Raw genomic sequence first — 19,618 nt, forward strand, 5'->3', positions numbered from 1 at the left:
ACAAGGTGGCACAGCATGACTTCTTTGCTGAGTTCCAGTTTCATTTGTTCAGCCGCCTGCTGGACATCTTCACAGTAATATTCTGTGGTATTTCCTCAAAGACAAGCAACTAAAACTGAATGAATGCCTCATTTCTTCCAAACCTGTTCCTCTTCAGGTGTTAACCTGTTTCTCATAGTAGTACTTTTCTCTTCTAGTTACACTGGTTTAAAACAAATAGCTATATGTTATTGTTTAATAGGTATAATGTTTTAGTTTTACAAGGTGAAAAGAGTTGTGGAAGTGGTTGGTGGTGATAGTTGGTTAACATTATGAATGTATTTAACATTACTGAACTGTCTGCTTAAAAATACTTCATCGGTAAACTTCATGTTATGTATATTTTATCACAATAAAAAAAAATGGGAAAAAAACCCCAAATAGCTATTTAAAATTTTCCTACTCTGTAACTCCATTTCCAATGTATTATTGGGTCCTTTTGAGTTTGTTTCTCTAATAAGTTTCATTCATCCTGTCCTGTTATAATTTTTCTTGTCTTTCGTAGTTTAGGTTTGATTACTATCGCTCTTAATGCTTCCACAGTGCCTCCATTTTCACTTACTTCAGCCCGCTTCTCAAATTGTTTTAAGAGTCACTTTTCTAAGTAGGGAGTCTTATTATGTATGCTAGTACTTAATGGAACTCTTACGATGCCAACCTTGAAAGTCAAACACTTTACATGAATTATCTCATTTAATCTCATACATCAACTCTATGAGGAAGGCACTGTTAATCTGATGAAACTGAAGCTGAGAATTTTCCAGGGTCACAGGCTAAGAAATGGTGGAACTGGCATTCAAAACCTAAAACTATTGGACCACAGAGTTCTCTTGTCACTCCCTTTCTCAAATCTTTAGGGCCCCCTAGGGTGTTTCAGGAAAAGGTAACAGGCTGAATGATGTGGCACAGGGCCCTCCCCATGCAGGATGTGCTTTGGCCAGGTATGTAATAGTCAGGTACCCAGTTTGTTGGAAACAGTGGTCAGGGACTTATTCTGTATATTAGAGTCATCTAAGGAGCTTTAAAAATTAGTGTGATGCCTAATCTGGCCTGCCCAGACCAGCTGAAACAGAATCTCTGGGAATGGGGCCCAGGGTGGGTACTTTTAAATGCTCCCCAGATGATTCTGCTTTACAGCCAGGGTCGAGAACCATTGGCCTGGAAAATGGAGTATATGGGGTGGAAGGTCAGGGAGGGGAGTACAATAGTGGGAAATAATACTGGAAAAGTAGGTTATTTTGACATTTGTCTGCCATCCTTTGGTCTGTTTCCGAAGCCACATATTGTGTTCTGCCAACTGTTGACCATGTAAAACAAAACAAAACAAAAACCCCAAAACTAGGTTCAAGTTCAATGTATAGGCCAAATTGGAAAGAATAAAATGCATATCGCAGTGTGTTATGCTACTACTTTGGTGTTGAACCCAGGCACTTGCTTGGCATCCTTAAGCCTTGGGATGACAGGAAGGCTCTAGGACCACAAGTTTGGATCTAGGTGCTCCTTTGTTATCTCTTTTTTTTTTTTAAATGAATAGCCCAGTTTGCTTTTTTTTTTTTAACGGAATTCACGTTCTTTTATTTATTTATTTATGACTGTGTCGAGTCTTCGTTTCTGTGTGAGGGCTTTCTCTAGTTGCGGCAAGTGGGGACCACTCTTCATCGCGGTGCGCGGGCCTCTCACCATCGCGGTCTCTCTTGTTGCGGAGCACAGGCTCCAGACGCGCAGGCTCAGTAATTGTGGCTCACGGGCCCAGTTGCTCCGTGGCATGTGGGATCTTCCCAGACCAGGGCTCGAACCCGTGTCCCCTGCATTGGCAGGCAGATTCTCAACCACTGCGCCACCAGGGAAGCCCGTTATCTCATATATAGTCATGCCTGAGTATTTACAATCCAAAATATAACTGACTTTCCTTTTATTTTTCCTTTATTAAAGGTAGGGTATTATATCCACCCCCCCCCACCATATGTGTATTCATTGGTTATTTAGGAATATCTTTTTAGAATAGTACTGTGGATATAAAACTGTTTCTTATAAAATAGGGTGATAGGGTTGATTACTGATTTTAAATAAAAGATTCAATAGAAACTAGTATTAATAACAATATGATTCCCTGTGAAAATAATTCAATAGGATGTCTGTTAAAAATTTCCTTATAGTGTAGGGAAATTTCATTTGATATAGTCTGTGATACAGTCTGTGTGCCTGGCCGTTTTTAGTTTGAGATGTATTAAATTGATATAGATGGTGTCTTTATTAACAGGTGCTTCCTAAGCACATTACATTCTCATTTATTCATCACAACAACCTCATTGAAGTAGTTGATATTATCCTTGTTTCTCAGAGAGTGAAGTGTGGCTTGAAGTTGTTAAGGGACTTGCTCAGGATGACACAGCCACTAAAACAAGGCTATCTGACTCTAATTCCAAATCCCAGGCTTTTTAACAACCACATGAAAGTCTAGCCCATGCCAGTTTGGGCTTCTAGAAGACAGCTTTCTGGGTACAGTTAGCTTCTACTTGTCCTGCAGGGGATCCAGTATTTAAGGATATCTTGGTGTTTGTTGTTACTGTTTTTTAGAACCGTATAGCGTTTGCTTATTTGGTCATTTAACTTTTCAAGGTTGGTAAAGCTGTCTGGATATAATTGTTAATTTCTTTCAGATTTATAACAGTAATTTTGCCAAACATCCCAGCTGGTGATTACTTAGGCATTTCTTGGTTTGTTGTGATTTTATTGTGAGAGCATGACTATGTAAAACATCCTAGAATCTATCTTGGTAGAAAATTTTTACTCAAGAAGAGAAATAAAGGCACTTAAAAGAATATGCTAACTGCTAAGTTTCTCAGGGTTTTTTTCCCCCAGCATTCCCAAAGATCTGTAACATTAAGAATAATGAGACTTCATTTAGATTTTTGTGTTTCTCTTTCTGAAATAAAGTGAGCTTGATATAGTATATATATCATTGCTATAAGTAATGTTAATTTTTGGAATTAAACACACAGTAGGTCATGAAAGTAACCATTTAAGAAATATGTCAAGCTTTTAAGATGTAATCTTTTGTGTACTCTAAAGTCTTGTTCTCTGTTAAATGCTTAGGCATTATAAGTCTTTTAAAAACAATGTTGTAAGTACCTTTGTGGCACTCCAAGAATAGCAATTACCAGCTACCTAATGGGTTGATTATTCTAGATTTAAAATGATTACGTTGTCCTTATGCCTAGCTAATTTTCTCTTTTTTTTCTGAATTCAGTAAATTTAAAGTTGAAGTTTGCTGCTAAAGATGGCGGATCCAGATGTCCTCACTGAGGTTCCTGCAGCATTGAAGCGGTTAGCCAAGTATGTGATCCGGGGGTTTTATGGCATTGAGCATGCTTTGGCCTTGGACATCTTGATCCGAAACCCCTGTGTGAAAGAGGAGGACATGCTGGAGCTGCTCAAGTTTGATCGGAAGCAACTTCGATCAGTCTTGAATAATTTAAAGGGAGACAAATTCATCAAGTGCAGAATGAGGGTAGAGACTGCTGCAGATGGGAAAACCACTCGCCACAACTACTACTTTATCAATTATCGTACTCTTGTTAATGTGGTAAAATATAAATTGGACCACATGAGAAGGAGGATTGAAACTGATGAGAGAGATTCCACCAACCGGGCTTCCTTCAAATGTCCTGTCTGTAGTAGTACTTTTACAGATTTAGAAGCTAATCAGCTCTTTGATCCCATGACAGGTGAGATTGTTCCAGTTTATGAATCTTTCTTTTAAGTAACTTTTTAAAGTATGTATCCTTTTTCTTAAGTTGATTCATCTAGTTTTTAAACTGATCATATATATCATTATAAAAGTGGATATATTGGTGTAAGTAAGCATACAGTCATTCTTAGTCTTAATGTCCTGTTTGACTGTCATACTACTTTTAGAAGCTGTTGCAAAGCCTTTCTCCTTTGCAAGGGAGTACTCATCCATGGACTGTTCTTTTATCCATGGCCCTCTACCTCTGTTTTTGCCCCCATCCCTTATTTACAACTGCAGCCTAATCTAAAGGGTTGACTTTCTCTACCACTTTGAGGCTATTCTGACTTTACTAAGTTTACATTTGAACTCTTCATTCAACAAATATTTGAGTATCTACTTGTGCCAGTCACTGTCAGACAGTTATAATAAATATGTATTATTAGAACTTAAATACTTTGTTAGTGGAAGTGCAAAGTGCTATCAGGAGGATATAACTAGGGCATCTAATGTGGATTTGGGGAGCCCTCTCAAAGAAGTTTAAACAGCGGGGGCCTGAAAGATAAGTAAAAGTTAGCCAGATGAAATAAGAGGGGCACTCTTTCCAAGTTAACAATAGATATTTAGTTTCTTAGCCATTCATTAATGGAAGCGAATCGTCAACAGGAGTTATAAATTGCTTCATTTAATTAAATGCTTTAGTTTTAAGGATTTTTCTAATCAACACAGAATCTACAAAGCATGTTTTTTCTAAAAATACATGTCTAACATTAACATGGGACACTTTAAAATGCTAGGTTATACTGTACATAACTATACATAACAGTATAGTTATGCTGTTATTTGTAAACTGGAAAAGAGACTATAGTTTTACTAATTACTCAAGTGGATCAATTTTGTGTTAAAAATTTGTAAAAATCTATAGAAAGAATCACAGCTGTTAAGTTAGATTGTCCCTTTGTTATGGCTGAATTCAGGAGTATAGGTTACTTTTTAGTTCATAGATCTGACTTTAAAATAACTATCTGAAAAGTATAATTTAAGCTTTTACACATGAAATGTTTTATTGTAAAAAAAATTACAGGTTTATGTACATGTTTAATTTTGTATATGTTATATATTGTACATTTTAAAGAATTTAAAAAAATTTTAATGGGAAATAATGCCAACATCAATTAAGATTATTCACAAAAAGAGCAGTGATGGCCTATGACTTTTTTTTCCCCCTTATTTACTGTGAAGCAGTCATCTTGGATGAAAAGTCATTTAAAGAATTCACATTTGTCTTAAATGTTTAATTTGTCTGAACCTAACTATTTACCTTGAAAGGGCTTAACTAGGAGAGGTCTTGGTTATGAGAAAATCTTAGCCATCCTGAGTATAAGAATTGCTTGAGTGTACTATAGAGGAAGGTTGTAGACTATATCTGGAGCTCTTTCAAAGTAGACTAGAAAAGTCTCATGATTTTTGCTATTCACTCTAACAGATTTCTTAAAGGAGCTCTGGGTTTTGGTTTTTGATTTTCTGCGGATGTTGGTGTTACAGTGGTCGTCTTCGTCACTCTTGACTGCAGTGAAGGTGTTATCCAGTCCCTCAGAGAGGGTAATCTAAAGGAATATGCTTCTACTACATTTATGCATCACTTGATTCTTATTTAATTTCATGAAAGTTTCTAAAAGGAAGTTATCCCACTACTTATATATCAGTATTTAGGAGTTTGATTCATGATGCTCTTCGAATTTTACCTAGGGTTTTGTGTCTGAATGAAATTAGTTGTAATCAACAGGTGGCTTGTGGAAGAGATGGCCTGACCAAATATAGTCAAGATTATTTGTGTGAGGGAATTGAGATAGGGTAGGGAGCATGAAAACATATTATGAAAGAGAGCTAAAACTGAAACAGTTGTTTTGTGGCCAGTCTGAACAGAGACTGTATTCTTAATATGAGGGTTACGGTCAACATGATGGTGGAAAGAAGGGGTTCAGGAGAGCAAGAATAAGTCACTTTACATTGGTATCACTCATGGGAGGATGCCCTGATCAGCCAACACTAATAGTCAACTTAATTGGCAGTTATGTCTCAGTGAAGCCTGAGATACCATGATTGAAAATTCTTAATTACTGGGAACCCTCTTTATGAGAATATACTTGCCTTTTGATTATAATTTGGTTTTTCATTTGGACTTTCCTTTACAGAGAGAATATGATAATTGGGTGATATTAGACCCCCCAACCTCCTTGTCAGTCTGGTTTTGTTTTGTTTTTCCACTATTAGTACCTTGACAACCCTCCCTTGTTCTTCTATACATTCCCTTTAGAAATCTTGGACTTTTTCCCTCTGTTCCCTTCCTGTTTTGCTCAGTATTCATTTCTCTCCCCCTCATTTTGAAGAAGACAAGAAATAAACATTTGGTATGTGTATCGGAGGAGGAGGAGGGAAGTTTTTCTGCTGTAATATTTATTCTCTGTTTAAATTGATAGTTACAGTTTTCATTCGAAGCCAGTGCTGTACAAAGCTGTTCTATTTCTTGGTTGCTATTGGAGATTGATGGTGTTTCTGACCAGTGATGGAGGTATCTAATGGGGTTCTATCTCCATTCGAATGTCAACAGTTCTTAGGTTTATAAACTATGGTTTATATTAGCAATTGGTGGTATTCAGGAATTAGATTTGAAGCCTTCTAGGCTTTACTACTTCCCTGATAAAAAGTTCTTAACTCAAGTATATGGGCAACTCTGCCACTGGACAGAGAGTAGTGACTCCTAGATGAGTATCCAGGAATTCTGGGCTCAGGAAATTGGATCCAGCAAGAATTGTTTTACCGGCATTAATTCACACATAAGCCAGCAATTTTCTTACTTCAGTTTATAGCTTTTCCCTCCCCCACCTCTCTTTTTCCTGAAAATTGTAGATTCTTTCCATACTTCCCATTTAGATTCTGCCCTTGGTGTTCTGGGGTTGAACTCTCCCAATGTTTGATGCTTGATATGTATAGCTAATTTTATTTTATTTTATTTTTAACATCTTTATTGGAGTATAATTGCTTTACAATGGTGTGTTAGTTTCTGCTTTATAACAAAGTGAATCAGCTATACATATACATATATCCCCAAATCTCCTCCCTCTTGCATCTCCCTCCCACCCTCCCTATCCCACCCCTCTAGGTGGACACAAAGCACCGAGCTGATCCCCTGTGCTATGCGGCTGCTTCCCACTAGCTATTTTACATTTGGTAGTGTATATATGTCCATGCCACTCTCTCACTTCGTCCCAGCTTACCCTTCCCCCTCCCTGTGTCCTCAAGTCCATTCTCTATGTCTTTGTCTTTATTCCTGTTCTGCCCCTAGTTTCTTCAGAACCTTTTTTTTTTTTTTTAGATTCCATATATATGTGTTAGCATACGGTATTTGTTTTTCTGTTTCTAACTTACTTCACTCTTTATGACAGTCTCTAGGTCCATCCATCTGCTAATTTTATTAAAATGGAATAGCCTAGCTTTTGCCCACTAGTCCCTGGTTTCAGAAACTTAATCAGGCAAAATCAGCTGTTTTATTTCCTGAAATATGGGGGTCTTATGTAATCAGAACAAAGGTAGCATGGCATGAAATCCATCAATCAGCAGAATAGCATATTGTAGTTCATAAATGCATGTTTTAGATTTAGCAAGGCTCTGACCATGTGAAGAGACTTAGCATTTCTACTTTAGCAATCTCAACCACAGTGATTTCATTAATGACACTTCTAAGTTAAATTCAGCAACATTCTTCCCCAAAAGGGAGGGGGCGATTGTATTTTCTTTTTAGGTGTTAAAGTTAGATGATATGGAAATAGCTTTATATTTTCCATTTTTAATTTAAAAATTATGCAGCCATGGTGCCAGAAAAAATTTTGAAGAGAAAAAATTACGACAAAACCACCACCCTTTTACGTGTTATTTATAATTACAGTCATAGTCAAGAATAGTTTGTGATCTTTTGGTCCCTTAATGTACCAACTCTCCTGTTTCTACCTAGTGTTCTAAATATGTTTTTAGGTGTGATTTTCTCCCCTGTTTTCCTTTCCACCCCTTTAGGGCACTTTGATTATATATATATATATATATATATTTTGCTGGTATAGATATGACACTGAATATTTTTGTATATATAGCATTTTATTCTTGTTTTTAAAGTTTTTCCTTAAGGATTCTCAGCAGTGGGAGTATTAGGTGAAAAAATATAGTTTTATAGCTTCTGTAAAGGCACATAAGGCAATGTAGTTTTATTGTGGGTTGGGTAAAATTGTTAGGTGTTTGAATTAGAAATAGTTTGGGAGCCCCTGTTACTGAATTCACCTAGAGACCAGGGGATCCCATTTTAAATAAACTTTGAAGTAAGTTAAATTTTTAAAAAAGGAATCTTATAAATGTTTGTTTAATACAATCTTATAAATAGGAGCTAAGAGATTATCTAGTTCAACTCATCAAGTGTGTGTGGGTACACACACACATGTCTGTTATACTGTAGGTTTTGGAGGATCTTACAAAGTAATAAAAAAATGTAGGGCCATATAGATTTCCAGAATGTTTTAAATGAGTACTGGGGAAGATACGATAGCTTTCATGGAGATTCAGCTTTTGTGTGGCTCCATGGAAAAGACTTAGAGTCAGGTAGATTTTAGGATTAGTGTAAAAGAAGTCTTTAAAAACTGACTCTAAAATGTGTCCAATAAATAACTCTTAAAAATAGCCAACAGTGGAAACAGACCTCTTCCAGTGGTTAGTTCTGAGTCACTCAGAATATTCAAGTAAAGTTCTTATGTACTTGGGATATTCATTTCTAAGTTTGGTGTTAAATCACGAGTCCCTCTTTTCCTTGTGACTGCAGGAATGCTTTTTGATTTAGACAGATCAGTTTCCTGATCCCCACATCATTGAAATTCCTCTTCAGTTCCTTTAACCTAACATTTTAGGTCAGGGTCCTGTATTCATGAGCCTCTTAAAGACTTCTTTCCTTCGTGCTCACCTTCATAGAACAGGCGTTTTCCTGTCTTCATCTCTCTCTACTTAAGGCAAGAAGATGTCTTATAAGCAGTGTTTCCAATTCCTGAAATGCTAAAAACACAAACAAACATAAAAAGAAATCTTTCTAGGATTACTTTGCTCAGTTGCTGGTTTGGAATCTTTGCCCAGGATGGGTTCATTAGAAACTTACACTGGAAAGCTCAGAGGTGTGGATTTTGGGGAGACTGATGATGGGACAGAAGGAAGGTGATTATTAGAATAAGTTAAAAAAAAAAAAAACTAGTTATGGAAAAATAGTAAGGAACAAATGTCTTCTCTCTGCTACCCTTCACTTTCCACCAAAAGCTTTAGGGCTGATTTTTTTTAAATTTTGCTGCTCTTGATTTTAAGGGTTTGAAAACTTTTTTTAAAAAAATCATCTGTGTTTTATCTTTTTTGTATTTTGAAGCTGATTACATAGGAACAAACTTATTTGTGAAAGGTTGCTTTTTAGTTTTGATGCTGGCATATAACATTCTGTTGATTATTGTCTTTCAAATAGTCATATCAAAACCACATACTTTTTGCCTGCTCACTGCATGTTGAGATGAATTTGATTTGGGCCTAATTCAGAGAATTTATTATTGATATAAGCTTCAGTATTCACCCAAGTACCACACTTCAATTTATTGTTTTCCCTCCCAGGCATAATACATTTTTTCCCCTTTATAATGAGTTCCAGAATCTAGGAATAATGCATGATTAGACCAAACCTAGATGTGTTCAGTTAAGGAAGGACAGAAGCGAGTTTCATTGATTAAATTGAGTTTTGGGGGTAGAGTTATATTGGGTACATTATGAATACATTTGAGATCTTCTGAAATTAAAAATACATTAAACGTACTTCTATTTTTTTTTCCTTTTGCATGCAAATGAATATTTCACAGTGTTATATGTTCTGCAGTGAATTGCTAAAGGATGATTTTTCAAATTCCATTTTATTATAGGTAAAATAATTATATAAAATATATAACTCTGTTCCTCTCATGTCTGTTATTATTTTATAATAGCAATTCCTTTTTTCATACACTTCCCCTTGCCCAAGTAAACTGAAGAAATTTGCTTTATGAAATAAGTTTGGAAATTAGAATAAAGGGTGACTTTCTGAGACTTTAGTATTTGGCTTAACATTTTAATATATATACCCCTGAACATTTTGAGTTATAAAAGGTTTAACAGAGGACTTGATAGTGCTTTCAAAGAATATCGCAAGAATGACTGTGTAACTTTTGTGTATTAAAAGGAGTCGAGTGATTTTGGAGAATTCAAAATAACATTTGTTTTCTTTCTTCTAAAAATACATAAGTAATATATGAATGTAAACTTGTTGAAGACTCAAATAACAGAAAAATAGATAGACTAAAATGGCAAGCCTAGTTTTTCTTCTCTATGGTCTCCCGCGCAACCCAGTCCCTCCTCTCTCCATCTTTCTCTCTGTTGACAATTGGTAAGTTTTATGATTATATAACGTGTCACTTTATGTCTCCAACCCCACCTCACCCTCCCTCCTCCATAAGCCTTTTTGAAATCTGAGAAAGCAAGGTGATTTTTTTTTTTTTTGACAGGAAAGTAGGATTTATTGGTGGGCATGAGTAAGGAGGGGACAGTGCCAAAGCTCTCATGAGTGAGAGCCGTTTGTCCAGGAGACCACAACTAGGGATGTATTTGACCCCACAGCCATCCGGGATGAGCCGCTTTTCTGCTGCCATGTTTTCATATTCATCTGCATTAAACTTAGTAAATCCCCAGTTCTTGGAGATGTGGATCTCCTGGTGGCCAGGGAACATGAACTTGGCCCTGAGTTGGGCCTCAGTCACGTGCTCCTTGTTCTGCAGCTTGGTGTGGATGGATATTATGACTTGGCCAATGTGGACCCTAGCCACTGTGCCCTGGGGCTTTCCAAAGGCACTGTACATACTTGTCTGGAGTCCAGATTGGGGACAGCATCCAGACATGAATGTCCACTGGAAAGGGCTGTCTCCAAGGTCCCTTAGGGCAACCTGTATAAGCAACAGGCTGTACACTGCCCAGGAGGCTGCTGTTTGTAGCCATTGCACACCAGGCCTCCACAGGGAAAGTGATTCTTAATTAAATATTTTGTTATAACAGCTCTGGTTATTAATGCTTGACCAACTTATGTTAGTATTGTAAGGGTTTTTCAGAGCACTTATTACATTGGGTCTTTTTGTGTAATCAGTGTTTTCAGTGGGTATGTCATTTTCAGAGGGTTTTTTTGTTTTGTTTTGTTTTTTAAGCAGTGGCTATAAGACAGCAAAGTGACAGTGTATTAGGATTCCAGAGCCATGGCTGGCTTCCAGTCTTGGGCTATGTTAGTAACTATTCCCTGGGCAAATCCTACAATCATTGTAGGCCTTTTTTAAGGATATGTAAAATGATAAGTTCAGTCTATTCTATACCATATATGGTTTCTTTCAACTCTAACTTCAAAGCACCCTTTGATTTGGAGAATAGTTGACAGTTTAAATAGAGAAGCTATTAGAGAAGCTTGGGGATGTTTTATCACTGCTTTTAGAAGATAATGTCACTTTGATTAATTTGAAATCCTAGGTTAGGAACTGAAACACCTTGTTATAGTAGTGTTCGTATAGAAAATATGCTATGTTGAATTAGGCCGTCTTCAGAACACATTGTGGCATAATGGGGAATAATATTTAGGATTTTTGGCAGTCTTATTTTCCCAAGCTTTCCAGTTTACTCCCTTTCCTCATATATACATAATCTATAAAATATTCAGTGGGAGGGGAACCAATGTCCAAATTTGATTCCTAAGATATATACAGTGGTTGGATTTTTACAGAGTGGTAAAATTAATACCATATGTTAGTGATGTGTCTTGAAGTTTGTTTCCTCTTTATTTCACTAAAATCCTAGCGATTCTAGTCCCAGTAACTTGGTTTTAACATGGAACTGTGAATTGTCTTCTGTTTTGTTTTGTTTATCCTAGAAGCTTCTTGAGTGAAGGGAAGTAAAAAACTTTTACTCAAATTTTTTTCATAGAATTGTCTAGAAACATTAAGCCATTATCTCTCTTTTTCTTTAACATCTTTATTGGAGTATAATTGCTTTACAATGGTGTGTTAGTTTCTGCTTTATAACAAAGTGAATCAGCTATACATATACATATATCCCCATATCTCCTCCCTCTTGCGTCTCCCTCCCACCCTCCCTACCCCACCCCGCTAGGTGATCACAAAGCACTGAGCTGATCTCCCTGTGCTATGCGGCTGCTTCCCACTAGCTATCTATTTTACATTTAGTATTATATATAAGTCCATGCCACTCTCTTACTTCATACCAGCTTACCCTTCCCCTTCCCCATGTCCTCAAGTCGATTCTCTATGTCTGCGTCTTTATTGTGTCCTGCCCCTAGGTTCTTCATAACCGTTTTTTTGTTTTGTTTTGTTTTGTTTTTTAGACTCCATATATATGTGTTAGCATACGGTATTTGTTTTTCTCTTTCTGACTTACTTCACTCTGTATGACAGACTCTAGGTCCATCCACCTCACTACAAATAACTCACTTTCGTTTCTTTTTATGACTGAGTAATATTTCATGTATATATGTGCCACATCTTCTTTATCCATTCATCTATCGACGGACAGTTAGGTTGCTTCCATGTCCTGGCTATTGTAAATACAGCTGCAATGAACGTTGTGGTACATGACTCTTTTTGAATTATGGTCTTCTCAGGGTATATGCCCAGTACTGGGATTGCTGGGTTGTATGGTAGTTCTATTTTCAGTTTCTTAAGGAACCTCCATACTGTTCTGCATAGTGGCTGTATCAATTTACATTCCTCCCAACAGTGCAAGAGGGTTCCCTTTTCTCCACACCCTCTCCAGCATTTATTGTTTGTAGATTTTTTGATGATGGCCATTCTGACTGGTGTGAGGTGATACCTCATTGTAGTTTTGATTTGCATTTCTCTAATGATTAGTGATGTTGAGCATCCTTTCATGTGTTGGTTGGCAATCTGTATATCTTCTTTGAGAAACGTCTATTTAGATCTTCTGTCCATTTTTGGATTGGGTTGTTTGTTTTATTGATATTGAGCTGCATGAGCTGCTTGTAAATTTTGGAGATTAATCCTTTGTCACTTGCTTCATTTGCAAATATTTTCTCCCATTCTCAGGGTTGTCTTTTGTCTTATTCATGGTTTCCTTTGCTGTGCAAAAGCTTTTAAGTTTCATTAGGTCCCATTTGTTTATTTTTGTTTTTATTTCCATTTCTCTAGGAGCTGGGTCAAAAAGGATCTTGCTGTGATTTATGTCAGAGTGTTCTGCCTGTGTTTTCCTCTAAGAGTTTGATAGTGCCTGGCCTTACATTTAGGTCTTTAATCCATTTTGAGTTTATTTATGTGTATGGTGTTAGGGAGTGTTCTAATTTCATTCTTCTACATGTAGCCATCCAGTTTTCCCAGCACCACATATTGAAGAGGCTGTCTTTTCTCCATTGTATACTCTTGCCTCCTTTATCAAAGATAAGGTGACCATATGTGCGTGAGTTTATCTCTGGGCTTTCTACCTGTTCCATTGATCTATATTTCTGTTTTTGTGCCAGTACCATACTGTCTTGATTACTGTAGCTTTGTAGTATAGTCTGAAGTCAGGGAGCCTGATTCCTCCAGCTCTGTTTTTCTTTCTCAAGATTACTTTGGCTATTCGGGGTCTTTTGTGTTTCCATACAAATTGTGAAATTTTTTGTTCTACTTCTGTGAAAAATGCCAGTGGTAGTTTGATAGGGATTGCATTGAATCTGTAGATTGCTTTGGGTAGTATAGTCATTTTCACAATGTTGATTCTTCCAATCCAAGAACATGGTATATCTCTCCATCTGTTTGTATCATCTTTAATTTCTTTCATCAGTGTCTTATGTGTTCTGCATACAGGTCCTTTGTCTCCTTAGGTAGGTTTATTTCTAGGTATTTTATTCTTTTTGTTGCAGTGGTAAATGGGAGTGTTTCCTTAATTTTTCTTTCAGATTTTTCATTTCAGATTAGTGTATAGGAATGCCAGAGATTTCTGTGCATTAATTTTGTATCCTACGACTTTACCAAATTCATTGATTAGTTCTAGTAGTTTTCTGGTAGCGTCTTTAGTATTCTCTATGTATAATATCATGTCATCTGTAAACAGTGACAGCTTTACTTCTTCTTTTCTGTTTTGGATTCCTTTTATTTCTTTTTCTTCTCTGATTGCTGTGGCTAAAACTTCCAAAACTATATTGAATAATAGTGGTGAGAGTGGGCAGCCTTGTCTTGTTCCTGATCTTAGTGGATATGGTTTCAGTTTTTCACCATTGAGGACGATGTTGGCTGTGGGGTTGTCATATATGGCCTTTATTATGTTGAGGTAAGTTCCCTCTATGCCTGCTTTCTGGAGGGTTTTTATCATAAATGGGTGTTCAATTTTGTCGAAAGCTTTTTCTGCATCTATTGAGATGAATATGTGGTTTTTCACCTTCAATTTGTTAATATGGTGTATCACATTGATTGATTTGCATATATTGAAGAATCCTTGCATTCCTGGGATAAACCCCACTTGATCATCGTGTATGATCCTTTTAATGTGCTGTTGGATTCTGTTTGCTAGTATTTTGTTGAGGACTTTTGCATCTGTATTCTTCAGTGATATTGGCCTGTAGTTTTCTTTCTTTGTGACATCTTTGTCTGGTTTTATCAGGGTGATGGTGGCCTCATAGAATGAGTTTGGGAGTGTTCCTCCTTCTGCTATATTTTGGAAGAGTTTGAGAAGGATAGATGTTAGCTATTCTCTAAATGTTTAAGCCATTATCTCTTGCTTAGATTTTGCCCTACTCTTTTAGCTGGTCTCCTTGCTTTCATTCTTGATTCTCATGTAGACCGTCATAGCAGCCATTGACCCTTGTAAAAAACACATTAGGTTATGTCACTCTTCTGTTCAAAACCCTCCAAAGGCTTGACCCCTCAGAAAAGTCAAAGTCCTTAGTAGAACTTGGAAGGTCTTTTATCTATTCTTTTCCCTTCTCCTCCATCCCCTCCTACTCCACCCCACCCCCCATTTCAGTTACTATTTCTACCATTCTCCCTTCTTTGTTCACTGCACAGCAGCCGCACTGTGCCTTGCACTCACCAGACATCCCTTTACTTCTCCTTCCCTTTTATTTTTTTATTAACATCTTTATTGGAGTAAAATTGCTTTACAATGGTGTGTTAGTTTCTGCTTTAAAACAAAGTGAATCAGCTATACATATACATATATCCCCATATCTCCTCCCTCTTGCGGCTCCCTTCCATCCTCCCTATCCCACCCCTCTAGGTGGTCAAAAAACACGGGGCTGATCTCCCTGTGCTATGTGGCTGCCTCCCACTAGCTATCTTTTTTACATTTGGTAGTATATATAAGTCCTTGCCTTTTTATATGCTGTTTCCCTTTGCCCAGATATCTACATGACTTGCTCCTTTATATCTTTTTAGTCTCTGCTTACACATTGCTGTATCAGAGAGGCCTTCCCTGATTTTCCTGTATAATAAGCAATACCCCTTTCTACCACCCTCCTTTTTTATCCTCTTTCCCTGCTTTGCTTTTATTGATTGATTGATTGATTGATTTAACCTTTTTATTGGACTGTTGCTTTTCAGTGGTGTGTTAGTTTCTGCTTTATAACGAAGTGAATCAGTTATACATATACATATATCCCCATATCTCTTCCCTCTTTCGTCTCCCTCCCTCCCACCCTCCCTATCCCACCCTTCTAGCTGGTCACAAAGCACTGAGCTGATCTCCCTGTGCTATGCAGCTGCTTCCCACTAGCTATCTATTTTACATTTGATAGTGTATATATGGCAATATATACACTACCACTCTCTCACTTTGTCCAAGCTTACCATTCCCCCTCCCTCTGTCTTCAAGTCCATTCTCTAGTAGGTCTGCGTCTTTATTCCCGTCTTGCCCCTAGGTTCTTCATGATCATTTTTTTTTTTTTTTTTAGATTCCATATATTTGTGTTAGCATACAGTATTTGTTTTTCTCTTTCTGACTTACTTCACTCTGTATGACAGACTCTAGGTCCATCCACCTCACTACAAATAACTCAATTTTGTTCCTTTTTGTGGCTGAGTAATATTCCATTGTATATATGAGCCACATCACCTTTATCCATTCATCTGTCGATGGACACTTAGGTTGCTTCCATGTCCCGGCTATTTTAAATAGAGCAGCAGTGAACATTGTGGTATATGACTCTTTTTGAATTATGGTTTTCTCAGGGTATATGTCAAGTAGTGGGATTGCTGGGTCGTATGGTAGTTCTATTTTTAGTTTTTTAAGGAACCTCCATACTGTTCTCCATAGTGGCTGTATCAATTTACATTCCCACCAACAGTGTATGAGGGTTCCCTTTTCTCCACGCCCTCTGCAGCATTTACTGTTTGTAGATTTTTAATGATGGCCATTCTGACCGGTGTGAGATGATATCACATTATAGTTTTGATTTGCATTTCTCTACTGATTAATGATGTTGAGCATTCTTTCATGTGTTTTTTGGCAATCTGTATATCTTCTTTGGATAAGTGTTTATTTAGGTCTTCTGTCCATTTTTGGATTGGGTTGTTTGTTCTTTTGATATTGAACTGCATGAGCTGCTTGTAAATTTTGGAGATTAATCCTTTGTCAGTTGCTTCATTTGCAAATATTTTCTCCCATTCTGAGGGTTGTCCTTTCGTCTTGTTTATGGTTTCCTTTGCTGTGCAAAAGCTTTTAAGTTTCATTAGGTCCCATTTGTTTATTTTTATTTCCATTTCTCTAGGAGGTGGGTGAGAAAGGATCTTGCTGTGATTTATGTCATAGAGTGTTCTGCCTGTGTTTTCCTCTAAGAGTTTGATAGTGTCTGGCCTTACATTTAGGTCTTTAATCCGTTTTGAGTTTATTTTTGTGTATGGTGTTAGGGAGTGTTCTAATTTCATTCTTTTACATGTAGCTGTCCAGTTTTTCCAGCACAATTTACTGAAGAGTCTGTCTTTTCTCCATTGTATATTATTGCCTCTTTTATCAAAGATAAGGTGACCATATGTATGTGAGTTTATCTCTGGGCTTTCTATCTTGTTCCATTGATCTATATTTCTGATTTTGTACCAGTACCATACTGTCTTGATTACTGTAGCTTTGTAGTATAGTCTGAAGTCTGGGAGCCTGATTCCTCCAGCTCCGTTTTTCTTTCTCAGATTGCTTTGGTTATTCGGGGTCTTTTGTGTCTCCATACAAATTGTGAAATTTTTTGTTCTAGTTCTGTGAAAAATGCCTGTGGTAGTTTGATAGGGATTGCATTGAATCTGTAGATTGCTTTGGGTAGTATAGTCATTTTCACAATGTTGATTCTTCCAGTCCAAGAACATGGTATATCTCTCCATCTGTTTGTGTCATCTTTAATTTCTTTCATCAGTGTCTTATAATTTTCTGCACACAGGTCTTTTGTCTCCTTAGGTAGGTTTATTTCTAGGTATTTTATTCTTTTTGTTGCAGTGGTAAATGGGAGTGTTTCCTTAATTTCTCTTTCAGATTTTTCATCATTAGTATATAGGATTGCCAGAGATTTCTGTGCATTAATTTTGTATCCTGCTACTTTACCAAATTCATTGATTAGCTCTAGTAGTTTTCTGGTAGCATCTTTAGTATTCTCTATGTATAGCATCATGTCATCTGCAAACAGTGACAGCTTTACTTCTTCTTTTCCGATTTGGATTCCTTTTATTTCTTTTTCTTCTCTGATTGCTGTGGCTAAAACTTCCAAAACTATATTGAATAATAGTGGTGAGAGTGGACAACCTTATCTTGTTCCTGATCTTAGTGGAAATGGTTTCAGTTCTTCACCATTGAGGACGATGTTGGCTGTGGGTTTGTCATATATGGCCTTTATTATGTTGAGGTAAGTTCCCTCTATGCCTACTTTCTGGAGGGTTTTTATCATAAGTGGGTGTTGAATTTTGTCGTAAGCTTTCTCTGCATCTATTGAGATGATCATATGATTTTTCTCCTTCAGTTTGTTAACATGGTGTATCACATTGATTGATTTGCATATATTGAAGAATCCTTGCATTCCTGCGATAAACCCCACTTGATCATGGTGTGTGATCCTTTTAATGTGCTGTTGGATTCTGTTTGCTAGTATTATGTTGAGCATTTCTGCATCTATGTTCATCAGTGATATTGGTCTGTAGTTTTCTTTTATTGTGACATCTTTGTCTGGTTTTGGTATCAGTGTGATGGTGGCCTCGATAATTACCTTAAACGTGAATGGATTAAATGCTCCAACCAAAAGACATAGACTGGCTGAATGGATACAAAAACAAGACCCATATATATGCTGTCTAAAAGAAACCCACTTCAGACCTAGGGACACATACAGACTGAATCAAGTGAGAGGATGGAAAAAGATATTCCATGCAAATGGAAATCAAAAGAAAGCTGGAGTAGCAATTCTCATATCACACTAAATAGAGTTTAAAACAAAGAGTATTACAAGAGACAAAGAAGGACACTACATAATGATCAAGGGGTCAATCCAAGAAGAAAATATAACAATTGTAAATATTTATGAACCCAACATAGGAGCACCTCAATACATAAGGCAAATGCTAACAGCCATAAAAGGGGAATCGACAGTAACACAATCATAGTAGGGGAATTTAACACCCCACTTTCACCAATGGACAGATCATACAAAATGAAAATAAATAAGGAAACATAAGCTTTAAATGATACATTAAACAAGATGGACTTAATTGTTATTATAGGACATTCCATCCAAAAAGAACAGAATACACTTTCTTCTCAGGTGCTCATGGAACATTCTCCAGGATAGATCACATCTTGGGTCACAAGTCAAGCCTTGGTAAATTTAAGAAAATTGAAATCGTATCAAGTATCTTTTCTGACCACAATGCTATGAGACTAGATATCAATTACAGGAAAAAATCTGTACAAACACATGGAGGCTAAACAATACACTACTTAATAACCAAGAGATCACTGAAAAAATCAAAGAGGAAATCAAAAAATACCTAGAAACAAACGACAATGAAAACATGATGACCCAAAACCTATGGGATGCAGCAAAAGCAGTTCTAAGAGGGAAGTTTATAGCAATACAATCCTACCTTAAGAAACAAGAAACATCTCAAATAAACAACCTAACCTTACACCTAAAGCAATTAGAGAAAGAAGAACAAAAAAACCCCAAAGTTAGCAGAAGGAAAGAAATCATAAAGATCAGATCAGAAATAAATGAAAAAGAAATGAAGGAAATGATAGCAAAGATCAATAAAACTAAAAGCTGGTTCTTTGAGAAGATAAACAAAATTGATAAACCATTAGCCAGACTCATCAAGAGAAAAGGGAGAAGACTCAAATCAATCAAATTAGAAATGAAAAAGGGAAAGTAACAACTGACACTGCAGAAATACAAAGGATCATGAGAGATTACTACAAGCAACTATATGCCAATAAAATGGACAACCTGGAATAAGTGGATAAATTCTTAGAAATGCACAACCTTCCGAGACTGAACCAGGAAGAAATAGAAAATATGAACAGACCAATCACAAGCACTGAAATTGAAACTGTGATTAAAAATCTTCCAACAAACAAAAGCCCAGGACCAGATGCCTTCAGAGATGAATTCTATCAAACATTTAGAGAAGAGAACTCCTATCCTTCTCAAACTCTTCCAAAATATAGCAGAGGGAGGAACACTCCCAAACTCATTCTAGGAGGCCACCTGCTTTGTTTTTCTTTATTATACTTATCAACACC

At 36.7% G+C, this 19,618-nt stretch overlaps 1 protein-coding gene across 5 annotated transcripts in view; it reads left to right on the top strand.

Moving 5' to 3' along the window:
• GTF2E1 (general transcription factor IIE subunit 1) overlaps nt 1-19,618 on the top strand; it is a 57,072-nt gene that overhangs the window by 1,756 nt on the left and 35,698 nt on the right. For 3 of the 5 annotated variants that reach the window (XM_082394956.1, XM_082394960.1, XM_082394959.1), the window contains exon 2: nt 3,290-3,767. In XM_082394956.1, the coding sequence (XP_082251082.1) occupies nt 3,320-3,767 (448 nt within the window). In that variant the 5' untranslated portion in view covers nt 3,290-3,319. Of the gene's footprint in view, nt 1-896; nt 981-3,289; nt 3,768-19,618 lie in introns of all 5 variants that reach the window. The other 2 variants (XM_082394957.1, XM_082394958.1) reach the window with 1 other exon arrangement.

Source organism: Balaenoptera borealis (genome assembly GCF_965194805.1).
Source record: "Balaenoptera borealis genome assembly, chromosome: 5".
In the NCBI taxonomy this organism is placed as follows: Eukaryota; Metazoa; Chordata; class Mammalia; order Artiodactyla; family Balaenopteridae; genus Balaenoptera; species Balaenoptera borealis.